This window comes from Apium graveolens, chromosome 8, assembly GCF_009905375.1.
Source record: "Apium graveolens cultivar Ventura chromosome 8, ASM990537v1, whole genome shotgun sequence".
NCBI lineage: Eukaryota > Viridiplantae > Streptophyta > Magnoliopsida > Apiales > Apiaceae > Apium > Apium graveolens.
Genome location: NC_133654.1, coordinates 35,779,919 through 35,802,459, shown reverse-complemented (window position 1 = coordinate 35,802,459; position 22,541 = coordinate 35,779,919). Strand labels below are relative to the sequence as shown.

The 22,541-nt window shown below is 32.6% G+C and overlaps 1 protein-coding gene and 1 pseudogene across 1 annotated transcript; one reads left to right on the top strand and one right to left on the bottom strand.

The window, feature by feature from the left end:
• Positions 1-3,351: 3,351 nt before the first annotated feature.
• Positions 3,352-4,927, bottom strand: LOC141679489 (zinc finger BED domain-containing protein RICESLEEPER 2-like; annotated as a pseudogene).
• A 3,389-nt stretch (positions 4,928-8,316) lies between these two features.
• Positions 8,317-9,088, top strand: LOC141678017 (14 kDa proline-rich protein DC2.15-like). Its single transcript, XM_074484202.1, has one exon. The coding sequence runs from the start codon at positions 8,391-8,393 to the stop codon at positions 8,787-8,789; it is 399 nt and encodes a 132-aa protein (XP_074340303.1). The 5' UTR covers positions 8,317-8,390; the 3' UTR covers positions 8,790-9,088.
• Positions 9,089-22,541: the final 13,453 nt, after the last annotated feature.

Here is a 22,541-nt window from a genome sequence, read left to right as displayed (position 1 = left end):
GTTCTATGTCCTCTGTCCCTCCCATTTGTTTACACTTTCCTTTTTTGGATGTCCCTTCCAATTGTTTACATTTCAAAACTTTCCAAAAATAGTAAGTTTTTTATAATTTTTAAAATAACTACATCCACTACTTCTCTCCACTATACCCACTTTATACATATAATATTAATCGGTCCCACTACTTTACTCATTTTTTTAACTTTTCTCCACTATTTTATCATTTTTCTTAAACTCCGCGCCCCACCTAAATGTAAACATTTGGGAGGGACGGAGGGAGTAATATTTATAGTCCTATTTCGTTTGTGCTTTAATTTTATTTGGATTAAAAACAATTTGATGGCTGCGAGATGTACTCATGTACACAGGCGTGGAAACTGGCGATGGTTAAAATTACAATGAATCATTTGACATGCCACGAACAAAGAAAATACTCAAGAATTTAAACATGCAACAAGATAACAAGAGAAGATAATTACGGCCGCAGTCATTCACCATGACTCCCGTTACAAAAAAATAGTATTATTTTTTACCACTCTTTTTCCATGTATGGTTGAAGGTCGGAAAAGATGTAAAACATGCTTTCATTTGATTGATTAACGACTTGCTAAAAAATAAGTATATTAACACTTTATTAAATAAAATTTAAATAGATATAATTTAATTAAAAAAATAAATAATATATTTAATATAAATATATAAATTCTATAAATTATTATCCAACTTAATTTTTAATCGCACTCAACTTCTTTTTTACCTCTTTTGTAGGGAATCAAATACTTCCAATATTAATTTTAGTAATTCAAATTATAATATAACAAAATAACTAATAAATCAAAAAATAATTAAAAATAATAATATCAAGGGCTTTTATCATAAATACCCAAAATTTACAAACTTTTTATAAAAATACTGTCATTTTTTTAAACAAATTGCAAAAATACAATCTTTCAAAAAATATTTTGCAAAAATATGGAGGTTACATTTGCAATCATATCTGCAACTGCTAGCAACCATATATGCAAACACAAATTCAAATTTGAAAAAAATTTGTTGAAAATTACATTTAGTTGTAAAATAAGTTGCAAATGGTTGCAAATGAATGCCCGGGGCCGATACTAATATCACAAAAGCAACCATGAAATCAATAATTTGAACAAAATTATACGGATGGCAGTCAAAAGATTTCAAAATTTGAAGTAAAAAGTCATTTTTTTGGTGTCTAGGAACTCGAATCAGAAAAGCAAATAGTTTAGTGACTAGACAATATATTTTCCTTTATTCTCAAAGTGATAGAACTCGATAACTCCAAATCCAGTCTCCTTCCTCGAACTTGAGGGTGGAGGTGATGGAGGAGGTGAATTCGAGGACGAAGATGGCTGAGGCAGCGGAGGTGGTGGATTGGGGATGTAGGTGATGGATTCGGGGGTGAAGACGGCGGAGGTGGTGGTAGAGGCGGTGGATTTGGGGGTGGAAGTGGCGGAGGAGGGGGATTCGGAGGCGGCAGTGGCGGCGAGGGGGATTCGGTGGTGGAGGGAGTTTGTGGTGGAGGAAGAAGAGGTGAGAAAGGATGAGGATGACAAAAAGGATAGGGAGATTGTATTTTTGCAATTTAATTGTGTGTATGTTTAAAAAAATAATAAATTTGCAAGACTTTTAATAAGATAGTAGAGTTGCAAATAAATACATCAAAATTGATATATTTGTCAATTTTCCCAATATTAAATCATCCACTTACATCAGTGCTATTCAAGACTCTCACTAGGAAGACTTTTTTAAAATTTTAACTATCAAAATTTTGGATTATTCAATAATATAATATATACAAAATAATATGTAAATATTTAAATTAATTAATCACAATAATATATAATTACTATTTTTTATAAAATAATAAAATAATAATTTTATAAATGTTATAATAGGTCTGTGCACGGATTAGGTTATGCCAGATCGGACAAACGGACCAAATAACTTGATCGCAAGTAGGGGTGAAAACGAGTCGAATACCTTCGAACTATGATGCGGTTATATTCAGTTCAGATTATTATTAATAGTGGTCAAGTTCGGCTCATGTTCAAATTTTATAAAATTTTAGAGCTCATGCTCAGTTCTTGTTCGAGTTTATAAGCTCGCTTTTAGCTCGATTTTGCTCGTCAAATATACGATATACTCGAATTTTCAAATCGAACCCGAATATAACACAATTAAAAAAAATATAGAACTTAACCTATACTAAATTTGATCTTTAAATAATTACAAAATAATTGAACATCCATTATTTACATAAAATATTTAACATTCTTACAAACTATAAATTCAAGTAAAAGACCACAAATCATCATTATAAATATGAAAAGTTACAGCACGCCAAGGATGAGGTGAAGACTTGTTGTTATCAAAATATGTAATATGAACTTCCATCACGCTCTCCATCTCAGCATCTGCATGTTCCAAAAAGAAAATAATGGAATTAATAAATAGTGACACCCTTTAGTTTATTTATCTTGCATAACATAGCTCGAAAATACCTGTACTTGCAGACTAGACTAGTGAGATAGATAGACTCTATGTCTTCCTATACAATGATCATCATTCTACATTAAATAAGCCACTTAAACATTAACACTTAGCAATTTAGAATTTTAATAGAAATTAAAGATAAAATCAAATAAATATAAAATACTTATCTTTTTCCAAATTTGTTAACAAGCTGGAAGAATAGTAAAAGACGTCCATTGCTAGAATATGCAATCTTGAAGCACTAAAATAGAACAGAAAAATATAGTGCAATATAATTTAAATAAATCACCATACATACTAAATATATAAATCAAAATATAATATCCATGGACCAATATTAAATTCATAATAAACCCAAAGTATCCAAACAACTAGCCTCAAAACCAACTTAACAGAAACAAGAGTTCTTCTATGTAAAAGAAATATTATTTAAATATAGCTAATCCAATAAGAGTTCTTCTCTGTAAAAGAAACATTATTTAATTATAGCTAGTCCAAATTGTAGCAAGCTGAAGCTTCTTGTCTTATTCTTCTTGGTCCTAAAATAAATACACATATCTTAGTTAGTAAAAGATTAGAGGAAAAATAAAAACTTACGAGTACCTATAATAAAATACTAACCATGACATAAAGAGCATAGAGTTATTCCAATGCATCAGCTGGATCTCCTTCCTCATCATATTCCTGCAACCAATAAATTAATAAGATGTAGTGTACTTATAAAACTTATAAATTGATTAATCAATAGGGGCTTACCAAAGCACCACAAGAATTGAAAGTACTTGATAATTTATACTCTGCTCTTAACCAATCAGATGTACAAATGAAGGCTTACACAGTATCAGGTTTTAGGGAACTTCTATATTGATCCAGTACTCGACCACCTGCACTGAAAGTGGACTCAGATGCCACAGTACTAACAGGAATAGACAAGATGTCTTTTGCCAGTTGAGACAATACTCTCCATTTTACGGCATTTGATTTCCACCACTGTAAAGCATCAAATGTTTCCCCAGGCTTGCATATATACCTTCCTTCTTCAAGATAGACATCTAACTCAGATTTTTGGGGTGATATTTGGTCAAATCTTTGAGCCCAATCATCAAACTCAGCCCTGCTTTTGGTAACATTTGTACCACTGCTCACAACTTTGCTACTTGATGCCTCATTATTGGAACCATTACTGCCACCAAACTTTTGACCAACAAGATTTTTCACATAATGCTCATACAACTCATATAAACATCTCTTCACCATCTCAACATTTCTATTAGCCTCATACTCAGTTAAGTAAATTTTGGGAAAACAAAATATAGCCAACTGCAACTTATACCTCGGATCAAGTACGGAAGCAATTGACATTAGCAGATTGCACTCTCCCCAATACTTTTCGAACTTATCTTTCATTTTCAGAGCCATTTCTCTCATATAATGTGAATCATTAACAGAAGTTAACAACAACAATTCTTTTATTTTCCAAATTTCAGGAAGAAACACATTTGAAGTAGGGTACTCATACCCAGAAAAAACAGTTGTAGCCTCATCAAAAACCTCTAGAAATTGCATAACCTTGGTAGCTTTCTCCCAGTCCTCATAAGAAGGAAGACATTGGTAATAAGGATCTTTTTCCTTATACCTTGGAAATACATATTTATAAGCTATAGCAGCTTTTAACATCACATACGTACTATTCCATCGGGTTGAGATATCTAACATTAATTTCTTTGAAGTGTTTAATTGCAAGTGTTTAGAAATGTCATAAAACTTGTGAAGTCGACCCAAAGAACTCTTTAAATATTTCACATTGTCCCTCACATTAGAAATAAAGCTACCAATCACCGAAAGACCATCTTGTACCATTAAATTAAGCACATGTGCACAACACCTCACATGAAAATTTTTGCCATCAAAATACAAGTTTCCTTTAAGTGTAAAATCATCTTTCAAGTGCCTAATATCAGTATCATTAGATGACGCATTGTCCAATGTAATTGTTGTAATCTTATTCTCAATACCCCAATCATTCAAGCAAGCAAAAATGGTGTCACTGATCATAAGACCACTATAAGGTGGGGGCATATGGCAAAAGTTCAAAACTCTTTTTTGTAACTTCCAATCAGAATCAAGAAAATGAGCAGTGAGGGCCATATATCCTATAGTTTGATTTGATGTTCACAAATTAGAGGTAAGGCTAATTTTATGAATATTTGTCAAATAGGCCTGCAATTTTTTTTTTCTCAGTGGCGTACAATTTCATGCAATCAGATCTCACGTTTACCCTAGAGAGAGGTTCAAACAGAGGGTTCAAACTTTTCAATAGCATTCTAAAAAATTGATGTTCAACCATCCTAAATGGGTACTCATGCACAATAACCATCTTTGAAAATATTTGCCTAACTTTCTCTTTTTTAAACTTAAATGAACTCAAAGAATTCATTTTTCCATCAGTTTCATGAACAGGATAAGAGAGTACCTGTTGAGATTTTCCAAAAACTTTAGCCAAACGAGTTGTGCAGGTAGTCATATGCCTGTTGAGATGAGTTGTTGACCCGCTATGTTGCACAGCAAGCTTGACACTACAGTGATTGCAAGAAAGTTGTTTTCACCATTTTTCAGATCCACCTCAGTGAACTCCAACCAGACCTTCGATGTTTTCTTCTTCCTCTTCCTTACTTTCTTATCACCATCAGAAGTTTTATCGCCTTCAGCACCTTCAATAGTTTTTTGGCCTTGCACATCGACTTGACCTTCGTTAGGGAGTGGGAGTTGCGGCTCATCACCATCTATTGCACCACCAGTTTCTAGATATAAAAAAAATTAAGAAAAAAATTGATTAAACAAAGCAACAATATAGTCTATTCATACATATATACTAATAATGTTTATATACTAAGATGAAAAATAATACCTATTGTGAGATTTCCAGACTCCATTCTTTAAGGTTTGAATTTTTTGGTAGAAGATATATTGTTTAGGTTTGGGTGTGTCGCTAAACCAATGTTACGATGTCTATTTATACTTGAAAATTGACAAAAGAGAAAATTTTCATCAACAAATTAAGTGTGATTTTGTACACAAGTCATGCCTTGATAAATGGGATTATGAATGCTTTAGTGTGATAATTGATTTTCCCTATCAAACATTAACATATATATGTAAATTCACCCATCATTAATTTTTTAATATAATAACATAAAGTTGTACATGAATGAAGATGGAATCCCATCTAAATACACCGAACTACTCGTTAATAATGTGATCGAATATGTATATCGAATACTCTCGAACCGATCAAGAATCGAGCCCGAGTTGCTCGCGGTCATTTTCAGCCCTAATCGCAAGTAAATCTAAAACCAAGCAACAAACGGGTGGTTATATATGACCCGATTGGGGTCAGAGTTGAAAGGTCATGCAAACTTAATTGGATCCATTAGTATAATGATCCGACTTTCACTTCGGTTGCAATTGATGATCAATATCGATAACACTGCTTATAAATCGTCCTCTCATTGCTGCTTATATTTATCACTTCTAATAAATTTAGGTGTGTGGTATATGTTAGGGGTGAGCAACGGGTCAGTACCGAACCGAACCGGAATCGAAAGAACCGAGAACCGAAATAGGAATATTTTAAACACCGAACCGGGCCCGTTTATATGTAAGAACCGAATCGGAACCGAACCGTAAATTTCGGTTCGGTTCGGTTCTTAACCGAAAGAACCGAATTTATTTTTTATTTCATATTTATTTATTTTTCATATTATATTATATTCTTACTTTTTAAATTTTGACTAGTTTTGATTATTTATTAAGGGTAATTTAGTAAAAAAAGATTTTTATTAATGGTGGATCATTTTGAATTCGATTACTTTCTAATATTTAAGAAGAAAATTATTTATAAAAATATTCAAAACTCCATAAATATTTAAAGAAACGAGTAATACAATAAAAATCATATTTTTCTTAAAATTTATTAAAGTATTATAAATAAGAAAACATATTACGTAATATATATACATATATTTATAAATATTTTTGTATTTATTCATTTTTATACGGTTCGGTTCGGTTCGATTCTTACGGTTCCAGTATGGTAAGAACCGAACCGAATCAAGAACCGAAATTTCTAGAAAAACAAGAACCGAACCGGACCCGAATTAGTTAAGAACCGAACCGGAACCGCAATTTTTGATCGGTTCGGTTCTCGGTTCCGAACCGGGAAATGCTCACTCTTAGTATATGTAATTCGGGAATATAGGATCTTAAAAATTGTAAAATAATATTCGGAAACAGTCTGAGTAATTTGGATGTGGATTATAGATTTTAACAAAAATTACTTTTAAAAATAGCTTAGTCATGGCTAATGTCTATTTTACCCTTATAATTTAGATCACGACGGTGGTTAAAATAAATGGAATTGGGTCAAAACTCAAAAAAGGTTCATATACCAAACAAGAGATGTAAGTAATGTTCAATTAGCTAAATAAGTTTAACAAAGTGCAGTTCATTTAAATTAGAGGGATGTGAACTGTAAATAGCTCTAATAAAAATAGAAGTGTTCAGACAGAGCCGAAGAAATGCACAAATCTGAATCAAATACCTCACTATGTGCGAACTACTTAAGCAATACCCCAACACTACGAGCAATACTACTAGAAAATATTGATACAGATTATCTTACATATATTGCTCCATTTTTCAGTTCATTGGCCCATTCATTCAGCATCTTATCCCCTCCCCTGACAAATTCTTAAAGATATAACACTAGTGTTAACTGATGGCTGAACATGAAAACTCTTATTTTATCATGTATTGTCTATGTTATTTGATTTTTTTACAAGTAATTACTGAACAAAAAACTCATTTTTTCCGCATGAAATGACTTATAACTATCAAGAGACTCACACTATATATATATATATATCCATTTCAGTTGACTCCTTTGTCTTTCTTTCTTGGCGGGAATCAATGTTTAAATATTCCTCCAACAGATGACAAATTTAGCCATCAACCACAATAGTGTTCTTAATTAGTAATTTGAGATTATTGGCATAGAGAGAATGGTGCACATGATCAAAGCTCTAAATTATAACAGACGACTGTCACGATCGTCTTGGGACTCTTTCCAATTTGATACTTAAGTAACCTTCCAATTTGATACTTAAGTAACCAGCCATTCCAGGAATGGTAAACAAAAAAGAAAAGAAGATCCGTAGGAAACTCATTTAGGTTGTACTTACATCATAAAAGTTACCTACACTGCTGCTCAGAGTATTCAAGACTTTTACTTCCTGATAGTAAGAAGATCTCATCTCAAGTTCAATTAGAGTCGTATAGCTAGGCAATCATCCATTAACAACGACAAACACTTCAGTGTGCTTATTATTGTTCCAAAACTCAATTTTGTTTTCCTCCAACAACACTATTTAAAGAAAAAATAACAGAACTGTTAATTTAAAACATGATTATATGTATAGTAAACTAATTATTTAAATAAACAATTCGGATATTATTAGTCACGGAAGCAAACATAGCCTAGAAGAGATAAAAATGATTGAGCATGGTAATATAAGAGAATGATTCTTGTACATGTGTGTCAACAGTAGCATAAGCCACAAAAATCCAAATCTAAGTGAGAATTATAAGCATCCAATTATATATTTGTGTGAATTGAATGTGTTTGCCAGCTCTAACCATTATCAAAGGTATATATTGTGTGTTCTTATGTATTAATGTCGGCATCAAATGATAAATTTTATTATTCTTTCATGCTATAAATAACAAAAGCCTACATACTAAATCTCCATCAAATACTTCCTTTCGTATCAAATTCTCAAGTTTTGCTATCATTCTTCCTCTGACTTCCAAAAATGGGTTCGAAAAACACTGCAGTACTAGCCCTTCTGTTGTCCTTCAACATTCTCTTCTTTAGTCTTGTCAGTTCTTGTGAAACATGCCCTAGTCCCAAGCCTAAGCCTAAGCCAAAGCCTATGCCTAAGCCATCTGTAGGAAAATGCCCTAGAGATGCCCTTAAATTAGGTGTCTGTGCTGATGTCCTCAAGTTGGTTAATAATGTTGTCATCGGATCTCCACCAACACTCCCCTGCTGCAGCCTTCTTGATGGTCTCGTTAACCTTGAAGCCGCGGTCTGCCTTTGCACAGCCATTAAGGCCAATCTTCTTGGTATCAAGCTCAATGTTCCCGTTGCCCTCAGCTTAGTTCTCAACAATTGCGGCAAAAAACTTCCAAATGGTTTTGAGTGTACCTAAATGATAACTATTCATGCAGTTTGCTTGTCATATTATTGGTTTGGTCTTATTTCCTGCTCTGTCTTAAAAGGCATTTTCAGGTACTGCAAGAGTGTTGTGACTTGTGTATGGCTGTATGATCTATAACTTACTGTTCTTATTGTTTCAATTCTGTAATTTTTTATTTGCTGCGTTTATGTAACAAAAATGAGCTAACTAATTAGCTCTTTTCATTGCTATGCATATGGTGTAATTTATATTCTGCATACATACAATTCGATCGCTGGAATGATTTGTGTTGCAGCTATCAAGCTTTTCTACTTTTTTTTGTCAGTATACTTTACAGTGCAGCTTATTAAAACGAGGCATACATTGGTTAGCAAAATCCGAATATTATCGAAAATTCAAAATGAATAATTGTATCTGATACGTAACCTTCGTATCGGCATCCTGTAAAGCATGTAAAAAAAGAGTTAACAAACACATGTATATTTTCCATAATCACATAAATCTTAGTCCTTTTTTCAAATTACATTTCACTTTATTGAAAAAAAATTGTTTTAAATTAGTTGTCTATTTTAACTTTTAATATAAGTTTATGATTTTAAAATTAACTCTAATCCGCAGATTTCAAATTTATATTTTCAAGATTAAGTATATACCTGATATTATATTCATTTAATGTAATTAACACACTCTTTTTTTATATACTTTCACTTTTCTTAATATTTGTAATTTCTTAAAAAGGAACATATAATTTGAAACAGAAAAAATATTAGCTAGTAACGAATAAAACTCGTATAAATCATAGAGAAAAAGGATAATGGCTAAATCAAATAACTGAGCCTTCCTTTATTAACGACTCATTGAAGAGTTAGACTAATAATAGACTTCCACTATTACGTGAAACAAAAAAGAGACATCTTATCTGAACTACAACTTGTAAATTATTTATGTAATTAGAAAACGGGGGCTTCGGTGACAACAACGGTTCAAATTTAATATTTTAACTCTATCGTATATCAATATCGTTGTCAAAGTGTTGGTTAAATTAACTATTATACATGTTAAAATTTATAAGAAAGATAATAAATATATAAAAGTCAATCCTACTTAGAATTTAATTTTTAAATTTTTAATTAATCAATCTTATTTAGAATTTAATCTATTAATTTTGTACGAAATATAATTCAAATACATTGTTGTTTTTATAATTCTATTTTCGATTGTCCAGTGTAGGTTGCGCAACCTGGTTATTTTCATTGCAGGAAAAAATGTTAATCCGAAGAAACGTAAAGATGTGTTAGGCTGACTGTAATATATATGTATCCATTCCTTCATAATTTTGTTTCTTCCATTTTCCCAATTTTCAAATAATCTTTAGTAGTTTATTCTCCTCTATTACTTTTTATAATAACTAAATATTTAATTATTTAAGATGTGACGAAATATTAAATATTATTCAGTGAATTATGATAACCTATCAGGATACAGAAGATTTCATCTAAATAGATTCGCCTAAGAATTATTTAAACTAGAAATAACATAAGCGTCACAAAGTTATAAAATATAAAAAGTAAGGACCCGTAAAAAAAAGGATTAACAAAGGCTTGAGCACTAAATAAGAGCACGGCCTGTGTATTCGTGCTTAGACCAGCAGGGGGAGGGGAAGGGCACTCACTACAAGAAAACGATACTTCCTCCGTTCCTAAATACGTTTCCTATTTCAGTTGAATATGTTTGTTAATGCACATTTTTTATTATTAATATCTTTAATTTCGTATCATTATATTAAAGTACTCATAAATACGAATTCAACAAGATCACTCGTGACTATATTTGATCTTATAGATTAGATTAGACGTAAATTAATAGTCAATCGCTTGCCATGAATAGTGTCAGAAGTCAAAATAGGAAATGTATAACGGGACGGAGGGAGTACTAAATAACCAGGGTCAAATTCAATCATTTTCGGTTGAATTTAAGGACGGAAAAATTCAACCGCATGTGGTCATATTTATATAAGGTCGTATTTACGCTGTCGAATTTACCAACAAATTCGACCGTATGCGGTTGAATTTAGCCGCACTCCTAAATTCAACCTCATCCAGTCGAATTTAGTCTTACCAAAAAAATGAATGGGGGGATTTTACCGCCAGCCAATTTTTTTGGATACTCCTAAATCCGATTTCGGTCGAATTTGATATTTTGAAATGACGGGAAATTTCCCGCACTTTTAAAAAATTGGTTGCAAAAATGGGGGTAAATTTCCTGCTTTTCTGAAAATTGTAATTTAAGTAGAAATCAGTTGTATGTATCTATTATGACTGCATTTGGTTATATTTATTATTTTCAGAATTTTATTTTTTTTAAATAAATTAATTGAGTAACCTGGTGAATTTCTACAACAACTGTTGGATCAAAAAGAATACACAAAGATTTCATTAGAGCTATTTGCGAACCAAATTGTTCGTGAACCAAGCTGTTCGAGAAACAGATATTAAAATTTATATATTTTAGTGATATGATAAAAAAATTAGAAAAAAATTAACGTATTTGATTTGCTATTTTAATAGTCAATCAATAGTTTGACCAGTATTCTTACAAGCGTTTAATCTCATACTCATGTTTCGATTTTTTAAAAAATGTAAATAAGTGATCCAACCTTACAGATGTAAAAATCTATATATTTTAGTAATATGATTTAAAATTTAGAAAAAAGTTAATGTATTTGGTTTGATATCTTAACAGTCAACCTGTAATTTGACCGGTACTTCTTAGTAGTGTTTAGTCTCATATTGATATTTTTATGTTTTGTAAAAAATGTTTATGAATGATTCAACCTTACAGATGTCAAGATCTATATATTTAAGTGATATGATAAAAAAATTAGAAAAAAATAAATATATTTGGTTTGCTATTTTAACAGTCAAATAGTAGTTTGACCAGTACTTCGTACTCGTATTAGTCGAATGGTGTTAGTTGCGCTTTTGTAATAGTGACCTTTGTAATAGACTTTCTGATTAAAAAAATTGCATTTGTATTAGTTTCGATTTAGAGTTAATAGTCCGAAAAGTCGAGCTGTTACAGTTGGTATCAAAAGCGGGCTATACATCGGATTGTGTTAGGTGTGGGACTAGTACATTCCCTTGTGGACCATTGTTTAAGTTTGATGTATAGGAGATCAGTGTCGAACCGTTTGGAGTGTATAATTGTTGTGAATTTGGGACCAAATTCTTTTTATGGAGGGTAGTATGTAATATCTCATAACTTTCAGAATAATAATAATAATAATAATAATAATAATAATAATAATAATAATAATAATAATAACAATAGTAATAATAATAATAATAATAATATAAAAAATGATTAAAATTAGAATAAAGATTAGGACTTTAAAATTGAATTAGACTAATAGGCCTAAAATTTGTATCAGAATTGAATACGGATAACTTGTAGGTTAAGAAAGAGAGTTTTGTATCGTTATAAATACGTCATATCCGCCCTCCTCATCTTTTTATTAAAAAAATCGTAGGGTTTTTAGGCATAAAAATCAGCAGTCTTGTAAAATTCGTTAAAAATTCTTTATTAGTCAAAATTCGTTGATTTGGGGACTTTTCGGAAAGGTCTTTTCGTTCTCTACAACTTTCGCGTTTTGTATTTGCAAAGAAAACGTCGTTTATAAAGTCAAAAAGGCTAAAAACAGATATGAGAATAATTGAAATCACAGAGAAGATTGAGATTTTAGACGTGTAATGTGACGCCCTCCCAATCCGGGGTCTAGATTGGGGAGTCACTTCTCATAATTAACACTATTATAACAATATAATTATTTAACCCCTTTAAACTACAAGGAATTTAAACAGGTTATGGTATGAAACAAGTTACATCTGCTCAAGAACAATATAAAATTATGACAACCCTTAATAAATAGCCAAGGTTTTAACTCCGATTTGGAATTATACAATACAACCCAAAGGTACTGATAATAGCAATATGATTCAAAATAGCTTACTCCCAGCTATTATTCATGCGTGTCCCCTACCTGAGCTGGTATAGAGATTTTAACAGTATGGTGAGGACCACTATAGATATTCGTAACAGCTGTGCCTAAGCCTGGTCATCTTCCTCATTCTTAACTGTCAGGGTTAGATAAATAACAAAGTGAGCTACAAAAGCTCAAAAAGTAACTAAGTTAAACAAAAAAACTAAACTATTTAACATAATAAGATAAGAGATAAGGTTTCAAGGTTTTTAAAAGAGGTTTCAAGATCAGGTTCATTCCAAGGTAGTCGTTCTACGACCATTATTTTATAAAAACATTTCCTTTCCCAGAACTTTCATAAAACTTTTCCTTTATCAAAACAATTCTTTTTAAAACAGTTCTTTTCATCAGAACTTTTCTTCCATTCATGAAATCATCTCATTTTCAAAAAAATGGTCCAATCATCTGAACATTACTTTACATAAACATTTTTACTCAATTGGAGTGTATGACGCTCTGGATTGCATGGGTGATCAGCCACGTACAATCCCCATACCGAACTTTACAGCCCCTCTGGACGTGAATAGGTACCCAAAATGCTATATCTTCAGCCTTTTAAATGCCAACCTTCATTGGTCTTCATAGTGTGCCAGCCCTCACTGGTCTTCATAATGGACCGGCGTCACTTGGCCACTTACACTTCCAATTAATGGAAATCCGTAATGTTAGGTCACACAACACTGTAGAAGGGGGTTGAATACAATGTAGTATACAATCAAATCGATTTCGAACACAAGTAACAGTTAACATATATATTCGATATAATAAACTCTGTTACAATGGAACTGTTCTCTTTCAGTGATGAACAAATATCATGAGAGCTGCTAGGTTACAATGTATGATCATCTCGATAATGAAAACATATTTAGTGTAAACCTATGTCTGTGTTTATATAGTACACATTTACAAGATAACTTCTAATTGATATGGAATATAATTCTGTCCCCTAAAATATATCAATCAGATATCTTATACAATTCTTTAAGTCCTCTAACTCTTTCCATGCATATCTTCTTTTTGTATTAGTCTCGATCTTCTTTCCTGTAAATCAGCTTCCTTCCTTAACTGTTAGTCCTCCAGTACTTAAGTTCTGATATCCATCTTTTGATAATCTAAGTCCTGATATCCTTAAATTCTGACTTCCAATAAGTACTGATATTTCCTGTTTGTTAAGATCTGAAAACTAAACATGAAACATATTAGACATGACATCTCAAATATATCTAACAATCTCCCCCAACTTGTAAATTGTACAAAATATACAAGTTAATAGATTTGATGATGTTAAAAACATTTAAGTTCAAATGCAATAAGAGTTTAATAAGCCTATTAGCTATAACTTACAATCCTTTTAGCTTTACCAACTTTACTTGATCAATCTAAATCCATAATGATTCTTAACAAAATCTCTTACCAGCTTGTCTTCGGATTTCCTCAGAATTTCAACTAACTGTGCTTTGACCTGCATCAGTTCTTTATCTTTACTATTACCAATCTGATAAATGGCAGTTCTGAGAGCTTGAATTGATGTTCTTTCAAGTCCATCACCAAGTCTGATAACTCTAGGATGCGAAGAGTTTTCATTATAACATAAGCATTTTCCTTTCAGAATAACTTCCACCTTAGCAGAACTCTTCAGCATAGGAATTTCTCTCCCATCATCTTTGTGACGCCCCGGACCCCGGGATGACCTCAGAAACCCGAACCCGGGAATGCCAAACCAAACCAATCAACTCAATATATGCTTACACAACCTTAAACTTAAAATAATAATATATAATTCTTACAGTATTCCAAGTATTACAACCAAAGTTCACGATACAACCAAAAGTCTATTACACAAGCATTTTTCATTAAGATACTACACGCATTCATCGTCTACTAAGCCTTAGTTCATCACATACTTATCCTTTCCTGAACATCCTTCTCCAAAGTTCTTTCCTGTGGAAGTTAGTGACATAAACGAGTGAGCTCAGAAAGCTCAGTAAGCATATATAGTTCTCACAAGATCAAAACTGAGTATTCAAGCATGACAGGTTCATCAATTTATCAAGTTGGGATCCCGGCCAGCTAAATAATCGGTTTAGCTTTACTTCCGATTAGGAAGTATCATCATCAGTTCATCAATATCAATGCAAGAATACTCATTTTTCATCAGTGAAGCCTTAGTCAAACTCAAATCATCATTTAAAACATCAACAGTGAATCAGTACAGTATATACTTACAGTGCACCGCTTAATTTATTCTCTATGAATCCCGAACTTCGAATTGATTTTACTATCGATCTTTCTTCCTAAATACATAATTCAAAAATGCACATAAATTTTATTATTAATATAACCTATTTATTTTATAACTGAACTAATAATTACCAAATTTCTAAATAAGATAAAGAAATTAAGTTCACGATTAAGAAAAACTAACTGAATTCCTTGGTTGAAACAACTGAAGCGGATAGTCCGATTTAAGGAAACTATACAAACTTAAATAAGGAAAGTAAGGATTCATTTTTCCTACATCCTCGATGTGGTACAATAGTAGGGAAGTTGGAAAAATATAGTTTAAGAAATTAAACCTAACACTCGTGTTTTGCTAATAAAACTATCACATGACTTCCTCTATTTATTCCTTTTTCACAATTACATATAATGGTACCTTTCTATTTATTCTAATATACTTTACTTCTCGTTTTCAATGTGGTACAAAGATAGGTAGGGAAAAAAATAAAAGTTAAGCAAGGAACATAATATCTAGAACATATAAGCACCCTTTTAAAACTCACACCTTTAGCTTCATTAATCTTACTTCTACTTATTAAAATTTTAAGATCAAGTTCTTCTATATATTCTCAGTCTTCTTCTCTTCTCTTGCCGATGTGGGTTGTGAGATCTCCTTTTTATTACCTAAGATGCATATATCCCACATTGATTAGAGAATGAGACCAACCTTTCTCTAATGCCTATATAAACCCAACTTAGCTTTAGTTTCTACTTAGAAAACTTAAAACTTTCTCTTGGCTTCAATATAGCCAATTAAATTTGGTTTTAAAGTTTTAATATAAAGAGAATTAGATAAATTTCTCATAATCAACTAAAAACTAGAGTTTTAAGGTTTAACTAGGCTTTACCAAGTCCCACATTAATGAGATATAAAAGATGTAACATCTCTTCCTTTATAAAACCCAAGGCTATGAAGCCAACACTTCAAAATAAACCAACTATGACTTGTAGCTTTGCTTTTGAATAATTCTCTTTGTCCCACATCGGGAAGGTTTTGCAAGAGATCTTCTCTCAACTCTATATAATGGGACTTGCAACAAACTTAAAAATCATACTTAGACTTGAAAGCTATTATAGCTTTTAGTCTACATCCACTTAGTCCCACATCGAGAAGGTGTGGAACTAACCAAGATACTTGCTCTATAAAAAGAGCTCCACTACTAATTTTATTTCCAAGGAAACACTTTCACTTTCAAGTGCAATGTTCCTTCCTACTAGGCTTTGTCTAGTAAAAGATGCGGGCTAATTTATTTTAGCTTGCGTGCTTTAGTTAAAATTTTCATCTTTCTATTCCTATTCAGCGCTTATCTCTTATCATCCTTTCTTTTTTCCGTCATTCCTCTTCCTCGTCCTATCACTTCGGTCTGTATCCCTTTTAATTTTTTTTATGGGAGCTCGACATATTCGAGCAAACCAACAATACACAAGACAAAATTTAAAATTTAATCAAATATTTTTATAATATGCATAATAATTGTAAAAATAATATAAGCACATAAATTTATTTTACTTAATTATAATTTGGTCAGGATATTACAATCTTCAGTAATCATTGGTATATACTGAGAAGTTTTTGTACCAGAGATTCTGAATAGATCTTTTATAGCCTTCAAAATGTATTCTGACCATCTTCTTGTAACATCAGATTTTACTTCCAGAAGATAGTTAATAAGTTGAAGTTCTCTGACATACTTCTTTAGCACATCAGTATTGTAACGACCGAGGAATTACGCTTGTATTATATTATAATAATGATAAATTATGTGTATTATTATGTGATTAAATGTGTTAAGTCGTTAAACCCTAACTGCTATGTGCTATGTGTTGACTGTTTTGATCCAAACGTGTTTTGGATATTTATTGAGCGTTTTATCGTCAGTTATATATATTATATCAAAACCTGTACAGCTCAAAACTATGTTTTAAAAGCCCGTATTTCAAACAAAATCATTGGCCCTATTTTGCCAAAAATGCCCTATCCCATATCGCTATTCTGAACCCCTAGACGTTTTACCAACTGACCTTTTTCGCGAAAAACGACTTTTTCCGGACCCCTTCGGGTACCAAAAACCCCAAAAAAAATCACATTTTTATTTTTATATGATCATGAAATTATCATATATCATTTTTCTTTGCATTTTTGTAATATTCACAATTTTTGGGAATTTTTGACATTAATTTTGTATTTATTGGATATTTAAAAATTCATTATTAATACCCAAAAATTATAAAAATTGGGGCCAAATATTTTTATTAGGAGTGTAATTAGACCCTTAATTTTACTTAGGGGTATTATTTTCATAAATATTAATACCTGAATTATTATTAATTAAATCAGTTAATTATACAGAAAATCAGAAAAATAAAAAGAAAAAGAAAAAGGAATTAGGGTTAGGGTTTCTGTGAAGAACAGGGCAGCATAATCAATTGCGATTTTGAAGGTGATTCTGGAGTCCAAATCGAGCATGTAAGTAGTCAAATTGAAGCTGGTGAATCGTAGTTTCTGATTATGCAACTATTTTTATTGTTTGATTAAGTGATTTTAATTTCGTGTTTTCTGGTTTTAATCTTGAATTCGGGTCTTGATTTCTGTTGATTGTTTGATGATTTCGTTGCCATGAGGATGTAGATCGTCGAATAGGGAGTCGTTTGGCACCGGTTTCACTCGATTTGGTGTCCGTTTTAGCATCGCCGGAAAACGACGCCGCCGCCGCTGTTCTTCGCGGTTCCGGCGTCGTGTTCGACGAAGACGAGGGAGAAAGGTTGGGGGAGACGTCGTGGTGTTGTTATGCTTCGAAAATGCAGGAGAATCGACTGGAATCGAGTGTTTTGGTCGCCGGATTCTCGCCGGGAATCGTCGCCGACGTCGGAGTTGCTGGGCAGTTCGGGTTGTTCTTCGTGACCCGATAACCCGAGGTCGACCCGGTTTGCAACCCGGAAACGACCCGGGTTTGATCCTAAAAATCCAACCCCTGTTCCTGTTTTTGTGTTTCTGATTAAATTAATGATTTATTTATATTTTAGTAATTAAAAATCAGTTTTAATAATTTTAATAATTAATTAAAAAAATTAGTTTTTAATTCTGAAAAATAGTATTTATAATTTTTGAAATATTTTATTAAATTATAAATTCGAATTTATTTATTTAATTAATTATTTAATTAATTATTTAATTATTTATTAATTATCTAATTAATTAATAATTGGGTAATTAATTAATAATTAGGTAATTAATTAGTGAATAAAGATTAGAAATAATTAAGTGAGGTAATTAATAATCTAATAATTAGTTAATAGTGCGAATAATGATTCGATAATTAGAATTATTATTCGAGCGTTAGTTATTCGAATAATATTGTAATAATTATTCGTATCATATAAATAGTTATCGGTAATTATCTGTTTAGCGAATCGTACGAGTTTCAATAATAATAGAATAATTCGATAACTAGGCGAGAATCGCGGGTAGCTCGTAGTTATACGAGTGATTAATCGTTAAGTGATTTATAATTCGAGTAATTCGTAGTTATTTGATAAATAGCGTATCAGTTAGTTGTATCGATTTTTATTTGTAAATAATCGATCTGATCGAGTAAGTATTATTAATTTGTAAATAATTGTAATAAATAGTAATTAATCCTAATAATTAGGGATTAATTATTTTAAAATACAATAATTATTAATTAATTAATTAAAAATATGATTAAGGATTGTTTAATTATAATTAATTATTTATAATTAATTATTAATTAATTAAATCTTGTTTAATTCATAATAATTCAACCGTTAATCCGATTTGAGCGAAACGAAGACCCCTAGACTCAGAAAAATGAGACGAATCCAATAAAAATAGTTGTAAGTTATAATTTCTTCCGAAAGAGAGTAGGTTGGTGATAATTGATAGTTCGTAGGTCCTAGTAGGGGTATAATTGAGCCGAATAAATCCCGAAAAATTATAATAAAATCAGATAAGACTAGTTAACGCAGGTATAAGCCTAGAATTGATTCTAAAAATAATTATAAATCTAGAAATTAATTATGTGCTTTATGTGCTACGTGCTTTATGTGATTATGTGAACCTATGTGCTGTATAAATGTATATATATATATACGAGTCAGATAGAAACGCATGGGTAGACTGATAATGTTGCGTGTTATCAATTCAAGATACACGTATATAGTAAGTTATCTAAACACCTATCTTTCCATGATTTGTTCAGTGTTAGCAAGGCAGAGCAAGCTAGGGTCAGAAGGCAGTGGGTTAAACCAGGTTAAGTACGCACAAGGCAAGTTTTTCCCCTATTCTAAATTCAGAATAGTGATTTATATTTCTTTTCTATCGTATTAGTTATCTTTGATAATCATTGTTCATATACACTGTTATCCATTTATTATCGCTTGTTTCCACTTTCATTTCAATTCTTGATTTACCCAATTTATTGAATTCCTTGTTCATATTTCAATTCCTTTACCCTTGTTACATATACTCTGGTATATCCTGGTGTTGGGATATATCAATAGCATACCGATTGTTCCGGATGGTCAGCCTTGGACTAGATGGTTACTATAAAGGCTGGGTTTTACCCAGACCATTAATTAATAGGCCATAGTTGCCTGAGTACTCCTTATGTTGGTTGGGTCTATGTAGTTGGGTATAGATCCGCACTATATTCTGAATGATCAGCAGATTATAGTGCATATGTTGGTTCTTGTTTCCAGTCTTGTTCGTTTGGCACTCGCCATCATTGGCACATTACTATTCAATACAGATACAGATGGTTGTTACAACCAGTAGCTTATTGTTTCTTTTATTTCTCGTTCTCTATACTATATATATATATATATTTTTGCAGGCTTGTTGAGCAATTTTGGCTCATCCCTTTTTATTGTTACTCCTATTGTTTTACAGTTAAGGTAGAGAATTAAACCCATCAGGACCCGCATAGTCAAGAAGCGAGTCAAGCAGCGGGACCCTCTTATACCAAGAGTGTTCCTTCCTATTCCCGAAGAGAGCTATGAATTGCCAGATCAGGTGTAGCAGGATAAGTAGTAATGTTGGGTTGAATAAAAGTCTTGTGTAGTTTGAATAAAAGTTGAGTAGTGAAACTGTAGATAGAATAAAGTTTTGTATCAAAGATAGTTCTTGAGACAGGTTTTATTTAGTTGGGTTTGTAATAAAGTGTAGTGCGTGATTCTTGTTTTCAAACTCAGACCTTAAAAGATCCTGAATAGTGATAGTTCGGGGTAATTATTATATTTATATTCCGCTTGTGCAGGTTTAGTTGGTAATTGTTGTTAATAAAGCCCCAAATCTATACCCCGGATTTGGAGGGTGTTACAGTTGGCATCAGAGCTTTGGTTTGACCTTTGAAAACAAGAACGTTAGGGCTAAGATAAGATAGGAAAATGAGATAGGATGAGAGTAAGAATGTTAGGATTATTTGTCTATGTGATTAGAAGTTATGAGTTTAGGATTGTGATTTGATTGTTTTTGTGTTATTATTTTTATGTATATTAGATGGCTTCTTTATCATCATCTACGGAGAGGACCGAGACAGATCCAGTGGATGCACCGGTAGTAGCCCCAGTGTCAGAGCAGATCTTACCTCCATTACCACCTGAGCCAGCACCAGAGATACCACTTCCCCCAGAGGTACCAGGTTTTGTAGATTATTTTTCATATTTTGAGCCAGAGATACCAGATTTTCCACCACTAGAGTTCCCGATGTTCGATATTCCTAACATGATTGATATTCCACAGTGGGAGGATTTAGAGCCTCAGATTCCTATGCCACCAGTCGAGATTCCAGAGCTGCCACATATGGAGCCAGAGGCAGAGCCGCCAGTGTATGCGCCGATGGAGCAGCCTGTTTTATTTCCTGCCCCATTAGCTATTTATGCACCTATTCCAGGAGTTAATCAGTTTCCTCAGCCAGAGTTTATGGATGATATCGTGATGGATGGACCATTACCTTCTCGAGGTTCCAGCACTGATCTTCGGGAGCATCATACCGTGACTTACCAGCGCTTTCAGGCAGAGAGGGATGAGAGGATTAGATGGCAGAACCAGTGTAGGGAGATGCTTGGGTTGTATGAGACACAGACGGATGGTCCTGTCAGAGCATTACGACCGGATTATATACTGAGAGAGAGGCTACATCATGTTCACCGGGTTAGTTCGCAGCAACTTACTGATTTGAGACAGCAGGATCTTAGTGCGGAGACAGCATATCGCAGAGCATTGGGACTTACCGAGGCAGTGCTAGAGGCATTGCAGGAGGAGTTGAGCCACGTACCACCAGGATTTTGAGACCAGTAGATCAATGAGTGTTGTATTATGTATATTTTGTAGATAGAGGCAGCATAGTATTGTATGACTAGTTTGTATGAGTGTAGTTATTGACTTTGACCGATAGTAGTAGTAGCAGTATGACTGTTATATCATAGGTTTTTGTATCAAGCACTGACACCTGTAGCTGGTGTTCTACCTATATATATATATACAAGATGATCTTTTGCACGTTTCTTTATTTTATTTCTAGTTATTTAAGCATGTATATTTATTTCAGTACCATTGCATATTTACAAATGTAGTTTTATTTACGATCATGTTGTATCCTTATGTTTAAAAAAAAACACATCATACTGTTTTATCTATTCAGTTATTTAATAAGCTGTTTTATTTTCTAAAATCGATTGTTTTAATATATGTTTAATATACTGTTATTAAAGAAGACCATTGTTTATTTACCAGAAAGATGGCACCTAAAAGAAAAGCACAACCCGATTTATCGAATGGGAACACCGAGGGCCAAAACAATAATAAACAGATGGATCAGATGTTTAATCTCATGCAACAGCAAATGTTGATGATGCAACAACAAATGCAGCAGCAACAGCAGCAGTTCCAGCAACAGATGTTATAGCAAGCCGCTCATCCAGGACATCAAGTACCACCAGCAGCGCCTACGACCACTTTCAAGTAATTTCAGTCGGTGAAGCCACCGAAATTTATGGGTTCCACGGATCCTACAAAAGCGAGAGCTTGGCCGAAAGAGATGGAAAAGGCTTTTTCGTTGGTAAAGGTTGAGGAAGAGCAGAAGACGGATTTTTCTAGCTATTTCCTGAAAGGCGAAGCTAATTACTGGTGGGAATCGAAGAAAGCTTTGGAAGAAGAAGGTGAGGTGACCTGGGATAGATTCACTGATCTTTTCTTGGAGAAATATTTTCCTCGTTTTATGAAAAACCAGATGGAGATCAAGTTCCCGGAGCTGAAACAAGACAACTTATTGGTTGCGGATTATGAGACCAAGTTTACTGAATTGGCAAGGTTTGTTCCAGAGCAGGTGGATACGGACGAGAAGCGGGCCAAGAGATTTCAGCAAGGACTAAAACCATGGATTCGTAGCAGGGTAGCTGTGTTTGAATTGACAACTTATACGGCT

Coding starts and splice junctions, on each gene's coding strand:
- LOC141678017 (XM_074484202.1), top strand. CDS start 8,391: ATGGGTTCGAAAAACACTGCAGTACTAGCCCTTCTGTTGTCCTTCAAC.